Source organism: Labrus bergylta, chromosome 19 (genome assembly GCF_963930695.1).
Source record: "Labrus bergylta chromosome 19, fLabBer1.1, whole genome shotgun sequence".
Lineage (NCBI taxonomy): Eukaryota > Metazoa > Chordata > Actinopteri > Labriformes > Labridae > Labrus > Labrus bergylta.
Genome location: NC_089213.1, coordinates 14,431,748 through 14,451,497, shown reverse-complemented (window position 1 = coordinate 14,451,497; position 19,750 = coordinate 14,431,748). Strand labels below are relative to the sequence as shown.

The following is a 19,750-nucleotide window of genomic DNA, read 5'->3' as shown; positions in this document are numbered from 1 at the left end:
TTTACGTTTGTTGTGTTGTGGTTCTCATTCTGTACATACAAATTTATTTATTGATCTCGTATATTTTATGGATCTAGATGTGTCGAAAAGGAGCACGTCTGATAGAGCTGAAGCCCTGGAGAAATGGCACACTGTGACGTGGTTTACCCCAACACAGAATGTAACGCTGTCAACGTTGTCAAACATTTTCTAATGGCTAATATTATTACTATTAATATGATTATTATAAAGCTATTTTAGCGAGTTAAACAAGGGCTGCTGTGTCTCATGTGTCTTTCTTTGGTGTTGATTTTCTGACTCGATGGAATGAACAACAACATTTGTTGTTTCCATTTCCGTCCCCGTTTCTCTCTGCCTAGAGGAATTTGCAATGCAAATCTGAGGCAGGTTAAAAGAGAGGACAGAGAACAATTTAGCAGTGTCAGTCTGAGTCAAATACAGAATCCCCAGGGCTATCGGCTTCACAGCCAGGCCTAAACTCCAGCCGACACATGGAAGGGTTATTTTTATGTATTCACAAGGTAGCAGAACTGTGTTCACATTTGTAGCCTGCTGCTGCTGCTGAAAATAAAGTGTCCTGCTGAGATCTGAGAAAACATGAAGCAGCAGCAGCCTCCGGCTATAAGAGAGGCAGGTTGCAGCCAAAGTTCATCCAGATAGTAAAATCTAAAAGGGTAGGAGTTGAATTAGCAATCAGATCCTGAAGCACTATAGGGGTTTGCCAAAAATAAAAGTGCTAACAAGTTCTGCACAGAACATGAAAACATGTCATCCAGACGCTCTTCTGTCATCTTGTTCCAACTCACTATTCACTCAAGACTCTGGTGTGAAAAGCACCCTCGAGGTTTGTACAAATTTTTACATAAGATGACAGAAAATTGGATAGGATTTGATACATTAAGGGGAAATTGTGTCTACACACAACTCAGCAGAAGTGGTGAGCCCTGAAGGAACCTTTAAACTTATAAACACACAGTAAGACATGTCTGTTTCCTTCTACAATTCATTTAGCAGACACTTTTATCCAAAGTGATTAAATCAGAGAGTAAGTGCAACACAAGCAAAGAGGAAACAAGGTCAGTCAGTGCAATCGAACAGTTTTAAGTCCGTTGTCAAAGTTTGATGTCGTTTGATTGTTGAGTTGTTATAACTCTGATTTGCAGTGTTCTATCATAACCAAATTTCTCATGCAAGATACAGATACACATTCATACTGGTAATTTCCTTTACAGTCACAGCACCACCTGTTGACAACAGGAAGTTACTGCTACTGAATTGCAAGTAGCCATTCCTACACAGTTGGCAATATCTCCCTCAAAATTGCTTCTGACCATCCTAAGACCTTTACCATACTACCTTTCCCAGCTCAAAGGCCCACGTCCAAGCTGTTGCCATACAGACACATCGAGCACCATCAAACAGGAAGTAGTTATTTGAGGGGCTTAACGTGGTCGTAAACACAGAAAACTTTATTCACATCATCCCAGTGGGAAAGTCAAACTTTTCATATGGGTGTAGTGGGCTGCGTTCCCCGCACTTCTCGACACACCCCGACATGCAGAGGGGTGCGAGGGGCCTTAATCACCTCTTGCAGTTTTCATTTATGATTAAAATTAATATATCATCATCATCAACAGCTGTTCTAGAGTTCTAATCTACATGAAAACTGTGCTAAATATCATGATCAATATCATAAAGTGTGAATGTCTTCATCAAAGAGTTGGGTCTTTAGCTTTTTCTTTCCTTGAGCTAAGGTTTACTGGAAGTCAAATATCACTTTTCTTCAAACTTTTTCTTCCCCCCCCCCCCCAAGAGGGTCTTCAGAATGAAATTATCTTGTAAAATAATTTATACACTGTAAAAAAAAACAAAAAAAAAACACATGATCAGACAAATGGGATCATCTTTAATCATTCACATTAAGAACATTCGGTAAAAAAAAATAGAAAATGTTTTGCATGTTAATTGTTCATTTCAAACAAAACACAAGGAATTGTAATTAGAAACAGCAATTAAAACATAAAAGTCATTGTTAAAACCTTTAGGCCTCAGATCGACACAGGAATCATCAAAGAAGAATGATTCATTCCTTCATTTGGGTAAAAATGGTAATCCATTACAAAAGTGCTGGCCTTTCAATCAAAGTGCATAAGCTCCACCTTATCCTACAGCCATGATACAATCCTGAGTTTATCTCCTTCATAATAATCAAGCTGAGCAGGGTTGAATGTTTAATGGACGCCGTCCAGTTTAAGAATCCACGCCTGACCAGGGGTATATGGCAGTTCAGGCAGCAGGATGGTCAGACCAGCATTTGGGTTGACTGGAGACCAGGGTAATGGCTTTTGACTCCCCAACAAGGTCACCTGGACAAAAGATAAAACATCTAAAAATTAAGTTCATTACATTTCATGTATGAGAAGTCAAAACTTCACCCCCCTCTGTTCATGAAAAGTCTCCAGGCTGGTGGTAGACCTTCACCATGTGGACAGGAAGAAGCCTACACATGCCTACTGCTTATGTTTGTTTCAAGGCTTTACTGTTGAGTTTTTATCATTTGTAAAAACAACATTGTCTTATTTACCGTAGTGGTGGGTGATGTTTTGGGTTCCATAAGTTGCACAGTGGGCTTCGGTGGTTTAGTTGTCATGATGGCAAAAACAGAGCTTCCTTGAAATGTATACCTGGAAAAATGGAGATAGTAATTGAGCAGTTTAATAGAGCTCAACAGTGACCACTCATTTTTTCTGCCACCTTTGGTTCGAGAAGTTTATTTCCCTATTCAAATCCTCCGTTTACATTTCACAAAATCCTGATATGAAGAGATCGAAGCCTGGAACCAAACAAACCAGCTAACCCGATACTCGTGACTATCGGGCATTGGATACGGCGCAAAAACAGCAAAGGTACAAGACCGTGTACATCATTTTCTCCCCCGAAGTCAAGGAACTACCTATCCCACAATCCATTGCGAATGATATCGCTTCTTCTTAAATGTAACTTTTGTTTACATAGTTTATACTGTCAATACAAGTGTTGTACTAGTTTGTGTTGTTGAATATATAAACTACATTCACTGCGACATCACAGGGTTATTGGTACAGTTCATGTTAGCTAACAAACTAGCTAGCCTGCTATCAAAACTGGCTGTTCGCAAGGGGCAGGAGACATTGCCATAGTTACAGCGAGCTCCACCAATCAAGAGATCAAGAGATGTCGCTGTGACACTCTTTGGTCAAGGGTAGTGTAGTTCTTTTTTCCTTAATATCACGGGGAAAAACTTGTTTTTCTAATAAAGAGGTTGATATCATCTGAGCTTGTGTCTCCTACATAAACCATCGTTTTACACTCGGGTAGCTCATGGTAAGTCTACCTTGGAAGGTTATGACAATATGGCTAATAATCAAATCCGCTATTGAGAAAATGAAGGGAACTTCAGGAACCTCACTGTGCTGTCCATCAGCTCATCCGGATTTTAAGCGGGAAAAACACTGGGGGGCTGGCAGAAACTCTGGATGAAGTCAGAGTGAAAAATTCACATACACAGCAAGTGTGTCATAAGATTCACGTTAAACAGCTTCTACACAGATGTCTTGGAATTATGCTATGACTTGTAAAATACAGGAATATCTAGACTGATTTGTGTGTTTCAGTCCACACTTCTTACCACACTGGGACCGTGCTGTTCTCAATCTGGATCCTCCAGGGTTTGGAGGCGTAGATGGCCTCGCCGTTGATCTTGAGCCAAGCTCCAACCCCTCGGAGCCTCTCCTCAAACACTGCAGGGATCATCCCATCAGGTGTTGGACCCACATTCAGGAGGTAGTTTCCACCCAGTGCCACAGTGCGTACTAGATCCTGAAACATACACAGGAGGACACAGAGGGGAATTATTGATCAGCATATTTGCTGATTAGAAATGCAGCACATTAATCACACATTAAACCTTGTGCAAATGTCGGCTTCTGTGAACGATCTGCACGTTGGCAAGACAAACAGCCAAAAGTAACACACAGATGTTAACAAGAATACAGAATACTTTTGTGAAAGCCACGTACACGAGCAGTCACAGCATGTCAAGCATTACATATTAGTGAAGAAATACTGCATGAATAATAACCTCGATGATAGTGGGTAAATCCATCAATTCGCGCAACTTCATGTTCCGACGGTAACCCCAGGAAAACTTGTCCACAGATGTGCATTTCTCCCATTTGTGCTTGGGCAGCTTGCCAGGAGTGAATTTGTCTTCACAGTTAAAGTAGCCACCATGTTTACAGGCACAGCCAGCTCCCCATCTGTCATTGGTCACAACTCTATCCTGAAACAGGGAGGAACAGGTAAGTTCATGCAAACCTAGATGATCACTTCATTTCTTTCTCTACGAAGACCTGTTGTATTAATAGATGGAAAGAAAAATAGAACAGGAACTGAGGAAATGCTTTTACAGACTTCATGAATGCACATTAAGTAAAACACAAGAGACAAGGTGGGAAATAATCTAACACTCTAATTTGGTATTCTGAACATACACAGACTTGAATACATATATTGTCACATTAATAAATAAATACCTTTAAAGACAAAGTGAAAGTTAAAATGTTTTTAACTTGTGGGTTTAAAATCGAGTTCAATAATAGCCACAAGAAAAAAAACTTAGAGTAGAACTTAGAGTAGAGCCCGACCGATTCATCGGCATGCTAGCATAGCAAGTGAGTATCTAGTATCTAGTATCTCGTCATTGTGATAGACCGATAATCTGCTACCGTTATAAAGGCTGATATCTTTATTAGACATGTCTCTGGTCTGTAGTTATAGATTCAAACGTTTATTGCCTTGATCCCTCAAATACAGTTATCAAACACTCGTGCAAAGATATATGCCATAGACGAGATGGTCACTCAACTGGGAAGTAACTGTGCATGTACGTGCATCACCGCTTGACACTATGGAGAGTGATTACGCTTGTTGTAATCCATATAGCGCCCTCTGCTGGTGACAGAGAAACTGCTACGGTAATACACTGATAAGTCAAATGAAATGCTATTTGACAGACATATAGGTCTACTTAATATCGGCACTTATCTGCATTAATGTAGCCGATACCGATAGTCACTGGATACGCCGATTGATCAGTCAGGCTCTAATATGGATTACAACAAGCATTATCACTTTCCAGAGTGTCCAGCAGTGATGCAAGTATATACATGTGCAGTTACTTTCCACTTGAGTGACCTCCTCAAGTACATATACGGTTATATATGTACTTGTTATACAGTATATCTTTTCCACAAGTGTTTGATAACTGCAATTGAGGGATCAAAGTTAGAAAAGTGTTTATCTATATTACATATATCTCTACAGATCGGACAGAGATATTACAAAGATATTGGCTGATATATCAGTATCAGATTTCTTTTCTCCTCAATGTCGATATCGATCCCAAAAATCCCATATCGGTCAGGACCTAGTTTTGAGTAGTCTTTTAATATATCAACACTCTGCCCCCCCCCCCTGCGTTTGAGCAGAGTTAACCATAGTAAGAGAAGTTTGTCTCACATGGAGATTCTATTCTTCCTTTAGAGATATTAAAAGGCCAGAGGAGCTGACTGTAACAATAACTTCTGTTACTGCCTTGTAATGTAAAAAAAAAAAAAAAAAAACTCACCTTGACTGGGCTGTCGTTGTACAGCCATGCAAGAAACTGGGTCGAGTTCCAGTAGGTGTCAGGGGCTTCCCAGTCCCCATCTGACCAGATGACTTCAGGTTTGTATCTGCAAAGCAACGAAAGAAAACGGTAACACATATTTGTGTGTAATAAAATGTATTATATGCAGGTGTAATTCACATAAATACTTTAGGTGCAATCAACTGATGGAGTAAGTTTAGTACTACAGACCTTACAACCATGTTGTAAAGCTCAGGGAGAAGTTTGTGCATCACAAACTCCTGGGTTCTGAATCTATTCTTCTTGTCAAGCAGGTACAGAGGGTGGAACCACTCATACAAGGAGTTGTAAAGTCCATAGTGAAGTGACCTAAACAAGGAAAGCAAAGTGTTTTTAAGAATGCAACACTAGAATCATCAAATACATTACCTCATGATGTCTGTGTTCTCGGGCTGCTCGATTATCGCCAAAATCCTAATCACGATTCATTTGATTGATATTGAGACCGTGATTAATAAACAGGATTACTCATTGATTTTACCACATCTGGATCATATGCACTCCACACACTTAACACTTTGAAAAACGAGCAAAAAATAAGTTGTATCTGAAAAAAATGTATACAAATAAATGAAGGATGTTTTTGAAGTAGTGGTGATGTTGTCTTGTGACTTAAATACTTCAACAAACACTTTGAAATATTTAACACACGTAAGGCCCGCCTTTTTTGTGTGCGGCCGCTCCGAGCACTCAAGTTGAAAGTCTTTAAACTTTTTGGCACTCTTTTCCTTCTCAAATGTATGAGATTCCCTGTAGTTTTGACGCCTACAGATTGTGCCTTGTACCCACATCCTCCTCGCTCTTTGTCTGATCAGGAAATAAATAATCTCAAATATGAAACATACAGTAAACAGTAACGAAGCAGTGTCGGTCATACGGCGGCCGTCGTCAACAGACTGTTGTCATAGAGACAGGAGGGACGTGCAGCACTTTTCTTCTCAGCACACAAACACTTCATGCACAGCCAGCTGTTTTCACACCGGGGGGGAAAAAAAAAAAAACCGCTAGGTGGACACGGGGCCTGACAAAACCTGAGTACAAAACGAGTGCAGCACAGCATGCAGCACGGTAATCGTTTAATCCTGATTATCTTGTTTTCATGACTGTGGGAAGCCAAAGTCATAATTGAATTTGAAATTAAATGTATCAGCCCCGTGCTGCTGTGTTCACGCTGATACTGGTTTGCTAAATCCCTAATCCAATAAAACAGAACCAAACAACTGTCATCTGAGATTTGAGTTGACAATTAGTTGTCTTAAACAATCAACTTCAAGCTTTTTTTTTTTTTTTCCCCCTTCCATAGTGTGCATACACTGCGTGCAGCAGGTGTACACTTTCTATTTGATCCCAGCAGTGTACCGTGAACTCTGACCCTCACTGCTCATACATTTGTTGCAGTCATAAGATTGAGCCAGGGGATAAAAGTGACACATCAGTCGGTGCTTTCTCAGTCGTTCAGTGATGGTGTCTCCCAAAAAAGGAATGAAAGCTTGCACAATGTCAAATGTAACCAGATGTTGTTTTTGTCCTTCTCCATTTGGCATACATGCGAGACGTTAAATTGGATTCAAAAAATGTATAAAGCAGTATCTTAGGCAATCATTTAAATGTCACAAGAACAGAACTAGTTGCACGACTCCCTTTAATCCACTGAACTCTGGAGAAACCCCCCTGGGTAAAGCTACTTGTGTTCAAGGCTTAGGGCTACAGCTCCTCCTGTCCAGATTTTCAGGATTTTTTTTTTTCCCTGAAACTGTGAAAGCCCTTTTGAGTGAATTCACGTCAGCAAACTGTGAACACTTTTTTTTTTTTTTTCCCCATTCCTCTATCTTCATCCATCACATTCATGGCTCACCTGTTGCGCACCGCCTCCCCGAGGTCTCCCACCAGGTCGCGGTGAGGACCTGTGTCAACCGAATTCCAGTTCCAGGAGTTTGGAGAGCCCCAGGTCGTAAATCCTTCGTGGTGTTTGGCGGTGAGGACGACATACCTGCGTTGAAGTTACAATGTCACACACTGACTGGGGGAAGCGATGCTGTCAGGTGTAAGTTATGTGTAACAAAATTCGGGTGAAGAAACACTTACTTAGCACCAGAAGCCTTGAAAATGTCCGCCCAGTCCCCCGGGTTGAAGAACTCGGCGTTGAAGTTCGGAGCAAACTCCGGGTAGCTGAAGCCCGGAGGGTAGTTCTTTGACATGAACTTGACGCATTTGGAGTCAGGGGGCTGTTCGCCCTGCCAGTGCCACCAAAACCACTCGCTCCCAAACCCGGGCACAGAAAATACACCCCAGTGGACGAAAATGCCCACCTTAGCCTCGTCGTACCACGCAGGCAGCGGTCTGGCGTCCAAACTCTTCCAGTCTGCTGTGTACCGAGCTGCTGTTTGAGAAGCCAAAGCAACCACAAAGACAAATACTGCTGACATGATAACAACAAAAGACTCTTTGTTTACGTCTCTGTCAGAAGTCAGGATGAAGTTAGGTTAATCTTCAGAGACTGGTGAAGCCATCAGCCCACCAAAAACTGGAGAAGTATTCCTCTAAATAGAGGGAAACGTGACGTTTTGATATCACCCCTTAAAGATTTATCATGTGAATTGTGTCATATGAATGGTCACGTGATTTACTGTTTTCTTCTTCTGCTTCTTCCTCTTTGGGTTTGCTGTTTGATGCACGTCGCCATCTGGTGTACAGAGAGTATGCAGCACCGTGATTCATATACAGCAGGGGTGGGCCCACATGAGCCCCCCCCCCCCCCATTAACTCTCAACGTGGCCCTCGGGTCAATTAATTGGAAACATGAAGAAAACATGACAAAATCAGCCATGAAATCATGAAAACCAGAAATATGTCCATGATAATATTTGATCACTGGTACATGTTGAGTTAAATTTGAGACATAATTGACTGTAATCGTTTAAGTATCCTACAATTTGGCCCTCTGGCAGTGAGAATCAAATGAATGTGGCCCTTGCTGGTGACCAAAGTTGCCCATCCTTGATATACAGTTAAGTTTATTTGCACATTGTTGAAAGAACAGTCAAAAAGGAATAGAGCAAATAAAAATAATTCACATGAGCTGGTGAGGTAGAAACCCTAAGGGCTTATCTCAAAACCTCACTTTAGGAGATTAAACAAAGTTTAAATAAAATAACAATCGACAAGTAAATATATTGTACAATGTAAAGGGGGACACAAGGAAACACAGGATCAATCAAATCCTTAAATAATAGGGGAGACAATAAATCCGGTAGAACAGGAACTTTAATGTTGATGTGTTGGTTTCTTCTCTTCTGCGGGGGGGAAAATCCCCAGATGTATTCTTATCCATGTTTCAGTTTTGACCTCTTAAGATTTCTTTCTTTGGAGGGTCATTCGCACTTCTGGGGGTAAAATAGGTTTTGGTGCATTAGGATCAAAAACAACAATTGAAAAACCTTAGTGAAAAGCAGCTCTTTCCCGACACAGCCATTGTGTGTTAGCTGTGTTAGAGATACCAGCGCCATTTTAAATGAAAACACCATCACACGAGAAATATAACTCAGAGGATTGATCTTTATTTAGGAAACCCTGTTAACAAAATTGCTCCTCTTTAAAAGCTTTCCCATAGCTGTAAAAGCCAAACACCCTCCCCCCAACGCTTAGTAAAATATTTTTATTAAATTCAAGGACACACAAATTATATTTTCCTCGACAACTTAAACAGTGATTACATAAAGTGCTTTTTTTTTTCTTTCTAAGTCTCAGCATTTTTATGTCACTGCATTATCATGTATGACCCTGTCAATTAAACCTCATCAGTGGACTCACATATGCTCCTCTCAGCAGGAGACTATCCCTGTCAGAGGGGAGGGGGGGCAAGGGGTCTCCTGAGGTAAGACGTGACGTAAAAAAAAAAAAAACATGCGATAGTAGTTGACGACGCAACAGTCCGACATACGACGCTATTAGGGATGAAATGATTCACTCAACTCACGGTACGATTCTCTCACGATTTATTTTACAAAATGACAATGTAGACAAATTATTACTGAAAAAGATTCCTTTAGGGGCTGCAAACCCACTTTTCAGTGTGGTTTGGCCTTTTAATGTTTTTTTTTTCTCTCTACAAGGGGAGGGGATTGGAGCTTCTCATTGTGGTGTCGATTAAATGCTGCATCATGTTGGTTGTGCTATTTGTGTAGTTCTCTGTCTTCTTACAGTATTTGCACACATTTTTTGTCTTGTCTGTTATCTTCTCGCCTCTTTCATTTTCAGTCTTGGGGGAGTCAAAACGCTTCCACACCTCCGATTTAAAAGACGGTGGTGCGTCCTCAATTTCAAAATCTTGCTCTGCAGCTGCCAACCGCCTCTACTCTACAGCTGCTGACGCTCACCATATTATTGCCATTCAGTTTTTTTCAAAATACCGATGTGAATCTTGACACCTTTGAATCGATTTAACACGATTTTACGATTAATCTTTACATCCCTAGACGCTATACTGAGAATATTTGCCTTTATATCAATGCTACGTGTAGTCCAACGGAATGACACTATCAACAAAATAGCAGAGAACACAGTTTATAAACGTCTCCCACCTATTGGCTCGAGGTGAATTCTCCGGAGAATATCCTGCGGCATTCTCACATCAGCTCACTCTGACTTGCTGCGGACAAAATACTAGGGGTCAGGCAGGAGAAACTCCGGATGAAGTCCAAGCGAAAAATGTGGCTGTTTGCATTCACACATACAGCTCCTCCTGGAAAGTTTTTCAGGAGTTTTCTGCAAGTGTGAAAGCCCTAAAAAATAAAGTATAACAGACCTACCCTTTTACCTAAATACTTCTTGCACTAGTTTGTGCTATGTGCTCTGCAGCATTAGACCACTCCCTCTAGTTTCAGAGCCCAAGCATTTCCTGGAGAAAACGGCATTGCAGGCAAAACAATCACGAGTCCAGCTTGTTTTGTCACTGGTGCCCACTTCAGTGGTACATCTGGGTAGTCCAACAGTGTAACCTGTGAGCGTCAAAGTAGTTTTTGGAGTTTATATGAATGACAAACGAAGTAAACTAGAATTCAACTTTAAAAACATTAAGGTTTGCAGCTTACTTTGGTGGCATCCGACGTCTTTGGTGTCAAGAGCTGAAGTGGTTGTTTGGTAGGCCAGCCGATGATTGTAGCATAAACTGTGTTGTTTTTGGCAGTGTACCTGTAATAACAGCAAACAGCGGCTAAGGTCAAACTAACACAGGCATTACATCATTTTCCCCAAATCACAAAATGGGCAGCTGGACCATTCTGCTTTGCCTGCTGTCACCGTAATGTGAAAATAGATCAATGGAAGAAAATTGAAAAATAACTCACCAGACATTGGTGTCATTCTCTGTTTGGACTCTCCAGGGTTTGGTAGCATAGATGGCCTCCCCATTGACCCCCAACCAAGCCCCAAGTCCCCTCAGCCTCTCCTCGAACACCGGGGCTATCATTCCATCTGACATCGGCCCGATGTTCAGCAGGTAGTTACCTCCCAGTGCCACCACATACACCATGTCCTGAGGGAAAATGTGTTAGATTTATACAAAGAACCTAACTCCAAAATGTTCAAAAGAACCTTAGTCAGCAATGTTCTACCATGTCCTTTCACCTTTATGATGGACGGCAGGTCCATGACTTCACTCAGCTTCATGTTCCTTCGGTAACCCCAGGAGCGTTTGTCAACGGACTGACATTTCTCCCATTTGTGATCTGGAAGTTTACCAGGCGTGTATCTGTCTGCACAGTTGTAGTATCCGCCATGTTTGCAGTAGCAGCCCTTACCCCACCTGTCATTTGTGACCACCACATCCTGAAGAAAAAGATTATCACCAGAAATGCTATTTTTAAAATGCAGTATTTGATAAAAGCATTACTAATCATTGAACTTACAGTAGAGTTTGAGGGTATTAGAGCCTGCCTGAACAACACCTCCCCCCCTTGTTCCCCATCCCTCTTCCTGCATCTTATCCCATCTCCCCCTATCCCTTCCTCCCTCTTAAAGTTTTTTCTTACCACTGTAACTTTTGCTGCTTTGCTTATAAGTGCTCATGATGGATTAATCCAGGTCTTTGCAATATAGCAATAAGTAAGTTCTTTTACCTGCTTTTTGTAAAGTGTCTCGAGATAAAACTTGTTATGAGTCGAGGCTATACAAATAAGGATTGATTGATTGAGACTGATTGATTACCAGAAGGACTAGTCCTACATCATGCTTGACAAATGTGATGAAATAAACAGGTTCTTAAAAAAACCTGTCGAGAATTCTCTTTCACCTTCACTGGGCTGTCGTTGTACAGCCAGGCCAGAAACTGGGTGGAGTTCCAGTAGGTGTCAGGTGCTTCCCAGTCCCCATCAGACCAGATAAGATCTGGTTGGTACTCCATCACGAGGTGCACTAGCTCAGGAAGAGTCTTTTGGGCAACAAAATCCTGAGTCTTAAATCCAGAGGCTTGGTCCGCCAAGAAAAGGGGATGGTACCATTCATACAGAGAGTGGTAGAGACCCCAATGTAGTGACCTGATGGAAGACAAATATGACTGAATGCACACTTCAGTCTTGCTCTTTCTTATCCATCTTACTACGCAAATCAACAATTTCTACTCTATTTCTTATGACCCATTTCACTTTCACAACATATTGTAAGACAGGTTCAAGATGCATCATCCTTCAACACTTTCCTCACCTCTTTTTGACAGCTGCAGCCAGCTCTCCCACCAGGTCCCGATGAGGACCCACATCCACTGAGTTCCAGTTCCAAGAGCCAGGAGAGGGCCAGTTTGTGAATCCTTCATGGTGCTTGGATGTGAACACTACATACCTTAAAAAGAATATAATTGCACACAATATGCTTCAAAACATTTCTGTTTCAGGGGAGTGAACAAGGGATTCTGTTGAAAGCATTCTTATATCACTTTTGAGAAACGTTAATAATTGAGCAGGCTACTGTATTCATATTTAAATGCCCTCAATGTGGTAAAGCACCTGCAGGAGTGGCTGTGGCTGAGCAAACACTGGAAACAAAAGCTGCAATGTCAACAAAACTCTGATAGAAATACAACAGGTTTGTGTGGCTCCTAGTATCTGTCTCTCTACGGGGAGTAATAATGAATTTACCCGGCTCCGGAGGCTTTGAATATGTCCGCCCAGTCATCCGGATTGAAGAATTCTGCGTGAAACTGAGTCGCAAAGTCCGCGTACTCGAAACCCGGCGGGTAGTTCTTCCGCATGAACTCAACTACGTCCAGGCGCTTCGCTGTCTTCCACCAGGACCACAGCCACTCACTAAACTTCCCATAGGCAGGGACCGAGAAGACCCCCCAGTGGACGAAAATCCCGATCTTCGCGTCGTCGTACCACTGTGGCAGTGGCCTGGCGTCCAAACTGGTCCAGTCCTCTGTGTAGCGCGCTGAGCATCCCGGTCCCGAAGTGAGAAGGGGAATCAAACAAATCAAAGGGAAAATGCAGGAAAATCGCACATGAAGCCCCATGATCCTGCTGCTCTGCTGACAGGTTTCTGCACATCTACCTGTCTGTGACAATCGTCCTGCAAAATAAAACCTGAATTCTGAGGGGGGGGAAGGGCAAACAAATGTAGTCGCCCACTCGTTTGACTATTAGATTATTATATGCTCGTGCCACGGATGGCTTGTGATACGGTTAAAAGTTTAATCTGAGCCCTTTGTAATGTCTTTTTTTTTTTTTTTTTTTAAATACTTCCTGTGGTAGAAAGTTAAATGTAGTGTAGTGTTCCTTATTCATGAACTCATCCACTAGAGGGCTCAAAAGAGCTTTTAAATGATCCCGTGCAGAATCATCAACTGATGCAAAACCATGAGGCAGGGGGGAAATCATCACGAGACTCGAAGGTGTTATAATCTACATCAAGAAAATAAATAGTCACATACGGTTTGAGTGTGTTTACAAATGAATAACACAACACATTTATTGCAACAACACCCACAAATGGCCCTGTTTTTTTTCAAACCCCACATCACATCATATCTGTGGAACGTGGTCTTTTTTGGACAAAACACAACAAAACATAAAACAAGCAACTTTGACACACACACATTCTCTTCATGTACAGCAGACAGGGAGACATGTTAATGTGACAGTCCAAAGACATAAATTAAATAGTCGTCATACCATATTTAAGGTTAATTAAATAAAAAGGAAAGACACAATCTATTTACTTCAAGGCAATTCATTGACGACAGATATCTCCCAACAGCGAGAAAGAAACATTCTCTGGTAACAAATTAGTAAACAGATATAGCCATTTTATCGTCATAAATAAAAGTGTGGCTGTTAATCTGGACATTATAAAAGTTTAAGGACTGATTTTCCTTTGTGCTAAAGATTCACAGTGTGTGACCAACGTCAGTGCAGGCAGTCAGTTGCCTTTCAAGCATCTGTTTCTCAACCAAGTCCTCCACTCTGCCAACCTCCACCTCGTCTACGTCGTCCATAAAACTGGACCAATCCGTAGCCCCGTCTGGACGCTCCATAGACTCCGGTTGGCTGGCAGGGTGAATGGGGACAGTATCCTCATGAGTGGTGGTCACGCAGTTGCAGCTATCGCAGATGCCGAAGCGTCTCAGTCCCGGTGAAACGCTGGATCCAGTGAAGGATCGCCTGCAGCTCTTACATGATACGGGCCAGTAGTGCCTGTGGACCTGTTGGTGTTCAACATAGAAGGCAGAGCGTGAATCATTTGGCACAGCCCCCACGACCTTTAAATCAATACAAGATAAGTAGAGCGATACATCTGCCAGCCGATAATATCAGCCGATATTAGCATATCAAGTTATTATCAGTATTGGTTTATATTATCGCAGATATGCACCAGTCATATAGCATTTCATTTGAGTATCAATGTATTACAGCAGCATTTCTCTTTCTGGCTGTCACCAGCAAAGTGTGCTAAAAGCATAACAACAATCATTATCACTCCAACAGTCCTGTAGTGTTTGATAACTGCATTTCAGATCAACGCAATATATGTGTATATCTATATCTATCAATCTCTACAGATGGAAGATAGATCTGAGAAAGATATCGGCAAAGATTTCGGATTTTTTTCTTTTCTTAACGTCAATATCGCTAACGACCCCAAACATACCATATAATTCGGGTCCAAAAAAATAACATAGACTATGTCTGAGCCTAAAAATGTACTGCTCTCTTAATACTGCTCACAAAACACAAGTGACAGTGAAAGCAGGTGAACTAAACAGCCCTCAAATAATCACTGCTTGCGACAAACTGCCAGAAATAACAGGCTCTAACTGCTTTTGTTAATAATAATTCAACCATGTGTCATTGATTATACGATTCACAGCAATGTGGGAAAAATAATTAGTCTGTAAACAACATGTGCAATCTCACAACACAACGGAAATGAATAAAAAAAAAAGTGTTTTATCAAAAGTAAGAACAATGTGACTTCACATTTTCAAACAACTGAAGATATGTTTAGGATGTCATTCGCCAGCACACATACTGTACTTCAAAAAAGTGTTCGTGTGGGTGGACAGGCAACATGGAGAATTCTTTCTTCAATGTTATTTTGCGCCTATTGTACCTTAGACCTAAAGGCCTTCATATCAGAAACAGGTTACACGACTCAACTGAATACAAATCTAATCTGATAATCCTGCAGTCACAGAGTTCTTACACTGAGCGCATGGCTGCGGAGGTGTTCCTGTCTTGTGAACCTCTTGCCACACATGGGACAAGGGAAGGGCCTCTCTCCTGTGTGGCAACGGATGTGTCTCTTCATGATCCCTTTCTGCTTGGCAGTGTACGGGCAGAACGGGCACTTGTGGAGTTTCACTGGCACTACCAAGCCATCACCTGCAGGGGGAGTAACAGGCCTGTTGTTAAGATCAACTTTAACAGGGCCACACTGCAATATCTGTCACCAGTGAACGTCTACACAAGCTGTGATTGACCTGGCTGATTACCTGTGTCCTCTCCGAGCCAATCAGACTGGATCTCCATGATGGAAGACCCCACAAACCCTAAACCCTCGTCCATTCTACTTCCTCCTGTGCTGCTACCTAGTCCCTGGTTAAAGCGCTGCCCTACTCTGTCTCCCAGAGGACTGGAGCCTTCCCCTCTAGCCAGCATCTCCATCATCTGCCTGGCATTATAGGAGGAGCCATATCCCATGGGAGAGCGCTCATTGGACGGAGAGGGCGGATGTAGCCTGCTGTGATGAGGGTTATGCAGAGAGGACCCAGGATAAGGGACCAGTTCTTTGGTGTCAGGGGACTCCATGAGATCCTCATCGGGGTCATATTCTATTTTGGGGTGCACTAACTCTGGGGTCAATGCAGACGATGAAGAGGATGAGAGGTTAGTCTGATCCATGTGTACCTTTTGTCCTTCCCTCACAGATGAAAATCCCACTCTAGAGTTGTAGTTGTTATCCATGTCTCTGCTGGTGCTGGGAGTTGTAGTGCGGACAGAGGTCACAGATTCTGTTCCTAACCCCGACCCTCTATCGGCCTCTGCGGCCTGTGAATGCGGCTCCTCCGCTGCGGCACCGCCGGAGATTGTTGCGGCAGGAGTGCCACTGTCTGCAGGTCCACTCCCTCCATCCTGAGCCTGGTCCTCCTTCTCTGTGTTCCTCTCCTTCTCCTTGTTGCATATTTCCAAAGATGAGCGTATGTAGCCTTTGCAAAAGTTTACCAGATCAGTCATCTGCAAGTAGCTGGCTGCCGACATAACCTCAATGACATTGCTTCTGTTCAGGGCCAAGCGGCCAGAGTAAAGGAAGTCCAGGATAATCGAGAAGGCATCAGCTGTGACAATGTCCAATGACGCTGTACTGTAGCGCTGTCCACTATCCTAAAATGAAAGAGATGCAATAAGACGTTAAAAACAATTACGCTGCAACTTAGCTGAAGATACGAATTCTGCTGATTATAGAATGAGATTATGAGCCAAATCAAGTTTTCTTTTTTTTTGATATATTTGGCTATAATACGTTAATTACAAGGAATCGATATATAGAAGGAGAAATATCTTCAATGATAAATGAAATCTCCAAGATTGATGAAGATGTCCAGCAAAAAGTCCTAAATGTACGTATACTGAATGAACTCCTCAGACGAGGTCAACAATTTAAGATTGTGAGAGCAACGAGGAATCAGCTATAAACAAACCAAAATCAGACCTCCAAACAAGTGTATGTGTTTAGAGGAGGCAATGATTTTTTTTTTTTGGATTTTGAAATATTTTATAAATCCCTGAGGGAAACCCTGGGTTATTTTTAGAGATAGGCCCGAATCACACATATGCACAAACAGGACCTGTGGACATGCATAAGTGGAGAGATGTCAGAGTGGGGTTGCTACACACTGCAACACAGGGAGCGCACCTGAGCTGTTTGGGGGGGGTTTGGTGCCTTGCTCAAGGGCACCTCTCCCTCTCCAGCTACCCAAAGTCCAACCCAAGTCCCTACAGACCGAGCTACTGCCGCCCCACGAATGATGGGTTATGCTCACCTGCAGATAGTGAACCAGAAGAGCCCGAAAATAGCCACTCCCAGCGAACAACACGTTACGATGGGCCTTGAAAACACGGCCCTCCACCAGGATGCTGCAGTCACAGAAGTAGTCCCTTTTCCGCAGCTCATTGAGCTCAAAAAGCAGTTTGGACGTGTAGCAAGGCACTTCCATGTCTGCACTCCAGTGAGCCCTGCCAGGGAAACAGAGAGAGAGAGAGAGAGAGAGAGAGAGAGAGAGAGAGAGAGATAAGTTAAATCTTATTCCATTTAAAAAGGAAAACGACAGAAGGTGTATAGTGTGCTTTTTGGTTCCCTATGTCAGGTCACAGGTGAGAATAAACTAGCTATAAATGTATCTTGTGGGACAAAGATACATTTCCCAGTGTTTGAATTGAAATGTGTGATTATAAAATGCATATATCCAGTCAGGTTTGTGGGAAAGAAAGCTGCTTTAGTGAGACGGATGATTGAGCTTGATGCGCTGATCATATGTAAAAACAGCACAATCACGAAGGCATGGAGAAATGTAATACTGCAAAAGATCAAATAAACATGCGTTTGATCGAAACAGGAAGAAGCTTCGTTTTGTGATTTGTCCTACAAGCTAACTTGTATTGCTAACGCCTTTAAGCTCTTTGGAGAAACACTTTTTTTTTCTTTCTTTTTTTTAAACCGATCTTCAGAGGAATGTAAACAGAAAGAGTGGTAAGAGTACATTTAATACGAGCTCACCTGTGTAATTAGGCGACTAACAGACTCCTTTTCATAACAAAGATGACAACAGTTCATTCTCCTATGTCCACATCGTCTATGGTCCACATCAGCCAACGACTTCCGCTTTCGTCATACAGTGACGTATTGTCATTGTCAAATAGTTAGCCGACGGAGGAGTCGACTTTTTCATGGACTATGGCGACTGTTTACAAAGCTGTTAAATGACTTTTCAGAAGTATTTAAAAAAAAAAATACATTTTTTAAGTGAGATGTTTCATCGCAAAGTGTTCTCAAACATATTTGAGCTTGTATTTTAAGACAGGGAACATCGGCTACCAAAATAAGAATGATTAAAGATTTGTGATTGCCTCTGTGAAATAAAAAAGACACAAAAAGAGAAATGCAGATGTCACTGTAGTCTAATTAAAATTAGGTAGCCTGCCTTTGTAATTTTGAGATTTCACATTTAGTTTTTTTTCTGCTCTGTCCAAAAGAGTTGGTGAAAGTGTGAGCAGGCTACACAAAAAAAAAGAATACAATTAAAAAGGGTCAATAAAAGGTTGAGCATTGTAGCTATAGCCTACCTTAATTTGCAATGCCCCTCAAAATATTTTAAAAATAATTAGATAAATTAAGCATTCATTAGTCCCCCTCACCACTGTTTCACTACAGAGCTAAAGCCAATATTTTGGAGTGCACAGTTTAACAGCCTGGTTTAGGCTAAAGCTTGCTCTCTTCCCCATATATGAAAACTGTCCAGGGGTCAAATTTGAACATGACTCAGACTCACTTGTTTCAATCATTTTAATGTTTAAAGTTTTGTGTAATAAGTTTATTTGAGTAACGCAAACAGCCGCCTGCAAGCTACAGGTGTCAAACAGCCGCTCAACTGAACTTAGCCGTGTTAATGGTCTCAGCAGCTTTTGTAAAATATTTCATGCAAGAATTGGATCTATGGCTTGCTGACCATTTAAATATACCAACAGACTACACTAGAATATTGTCCTCTATCTTTTTCAGTGAATGAAAACTCTGTTAGGAATATGTCTTAGCACTATAGCAGGTATCCATGTCTACATTTACCATGGTATTAGTGGTGAGAAAACTATTTATGTTAATAACCCTGACTTTTACCCTCAGCTGATTATCCAAACCGAGTGTGCAGGTAATTTTGCAATTTTGCAAATGAAAAATGTCTAATAAGGCTAATAATTAGCCTAAATAACAACACTCAGGTAACAATACAAAAAATAATAATTCTTCTGTGAGGACCGCTGTATTGTACTTTTCATGCTGCAACCTTTAAAAACAGAGGAACAGGCAAAACAGACCTGAGGACAATAATATGTTTACAGACGATGTATCTAATCATAATTTAAATGACATTTTTATCACAGCAATACTTACAGCAACTGTCTGGCAGCTTTCATTAGCAATTCCCGCTTCCTTAGCGGTCTTTGACGTAACATCAGGTGTTTCCACTGTAACGATAGCGGCTCATCGTGACAGCCGCCTCGACAAGAGACGTCCCGTTACAACTGTAAAATGATGGATTGATGGCTGATGTCACTCAGGCTTCGTCCGTTAATATTTACAGTCTATGATACTACCTCATAAGCATGCTAACAAATTAGCATTGTGCATAATTTGTGTTTGCTAACACCTCGTTCCTCTCAGCTCCACCATCTTGTCCTAAAATGATCACTTCTGGTGCCAAAAGACATCTTAGTTACTGCAATATGCTAATTTCTTAACCCACCTTGGTGGTTATTATTT

At 41.7% G+C, this 19,750-nt stretch overlaps 3 protein-coding genes across 3 annotated transcripts; all 3 read right to left on the bottom strand.

Annotated features, from left to right (window-relative positions):
* Positions 1-1,886: 1,886 nt before the first annotated feature.
* On the bottom strand, positions 1,887-8,352 carry LOC109990922 (tissue alpha-L-fucosidase-like). The gene is made up of 8 exons (XM_020643196.3): positions 7,814-8,352; positions 7,584-7,718; positions 5,900-6,037; positions 5,669-5,774; positions 4,121-4,321; positions 3,668-3,858; positions 2,585-2,684; positions 1,887-2,366 (listed from the first exon to the last, which is right to left on the bottom strand). The coding sequence occupies exons 1-8, from the start codon at positions 8,152-8,154 to the stop codon at positions 2,232-2,234; spliced, it is 1,347 nt and encodes a 448-aa protein (XP_020498852.2). The 5' UTR covers positions 8,155-8,352; the 3' UTR covers positions 1,887-2,231.
* Positions 8,353-9,270: 918 nt separating this feature from the next.
* Positions 9,271-13,424, bottom strand: LOC109990915 (tissue alpha-L-fucosidase-like). Its single transcript, XM_065948343.1, has 7 exons — positions 12,859-13,424; positions 12,428-12,562; positions 12,018-12,261; positions 11,354-11,554; positions 11,074-11,261; positions 10,819-10,918; positions 9,271-10,725 (listed from the first exon to the last, which is right to left on the bottom strand). The coding sequence occupies exons 1-7, from the start codon at positions 13,230-13,232 to the stop codon at positions 10,588-10,590; spliced, it is 1,380 nt and encodes a 459-aa protein (XP_065804415.1). The 5' UTR covers positions 13,233-13,424; the 3' UTR covers positions 9,271-10,587.
* A 222-nt stretch (positions 13,425-13,646) lies between these two features.
* Positions 13,647-18,098, bottom strand: zbtb8b (zinc finger and BTB domain containing 8B). Its single transcript, XM_020643143.3, has 5 exons — positions 17,993-18,098; positions 17,259-17,451; positions 15,711-16,599; positions 15,422-15,600; positions 13,647-14,420 (listed from the first exon to the last, which is right to left on the bottom strand). The coding sequence occupies exons 2-5, from the start codon at positions 17,430-17,432 to the stop codon at positions 14,106-14,108; spliced, it is 1,557 nt and encodes a 518-aa protein (XP_020498799.2). The 5' UTR covers positions 17,433-17,451; positions 17,993-18,098; the 3' UTR covers positions 13,647-14,105.
* Between the last annotated feature and the right edge of the window lie 1,652 nt (positions 18,099-19,750).

Coding starts and splice junctions, on each gene's coding strand:
- LOC109990922 (XM_020643196.3), bottom strand. CDS start 8,154: ATGTCAGCAGTATTTGTCTTTGTGGTTGCTTTGGCTTCTCAAACAGCA. Junction 5,775..5,899: donor CTTTACAACATGGTTGTAAG/GTCTGTAGTACT, acceptor GTTGCTTTGCAG/ATACAAACCTGAAGTCATCT. Junction 2,367..2,584: donor AAACATCACCCACCACTACG/GTAAATAAGACA, acceptor TCTTTTGTCCAG/GTGACCTTGTTGGGGAGTCA.
- LOC109990915 (XM_065948343.1), bottom strand. CDS start 13,232: ATGGGGCTTCATGTGCGATTTTCCTGCATTTTCCCTTTGATTTGTTTG. Junction 11,555..12,017: donor ACAACGACAGCCCAGTGAAG/GTGAAAGAGAAT, acceptor CTTTTTCTTCAG/GATGTGGTGGTCACAAATGA. Junction 10,919..11,073: donor GAGAATGACACCAATGTCTG/GTGAGTTATTTT, acceptor CTGTTATTACAG/GTACACTGCCAAAAACAACA.
- zbtb8b (XM_020643143.3), bottom strand. CDS start 17,432: ATGGAAGTGCCTTGCTACACGTCCAAACTGCTTTTTGAGCTCAATGAG. Junction 16,600..17,258: donor TTCTGGTTCACTATCTGCAG/GTGAGCATAACC, acceptor CTTTCATTTTAG/GATAGTGGACAGCGCTACAG. Junction 15,601..15,710: donor TTGGCTCGGAGAGGACACAG/GTAATCAGCCAG, acceptor CTCCCCCTGCAG/GTGATGGCTTGGTAGTGCCA.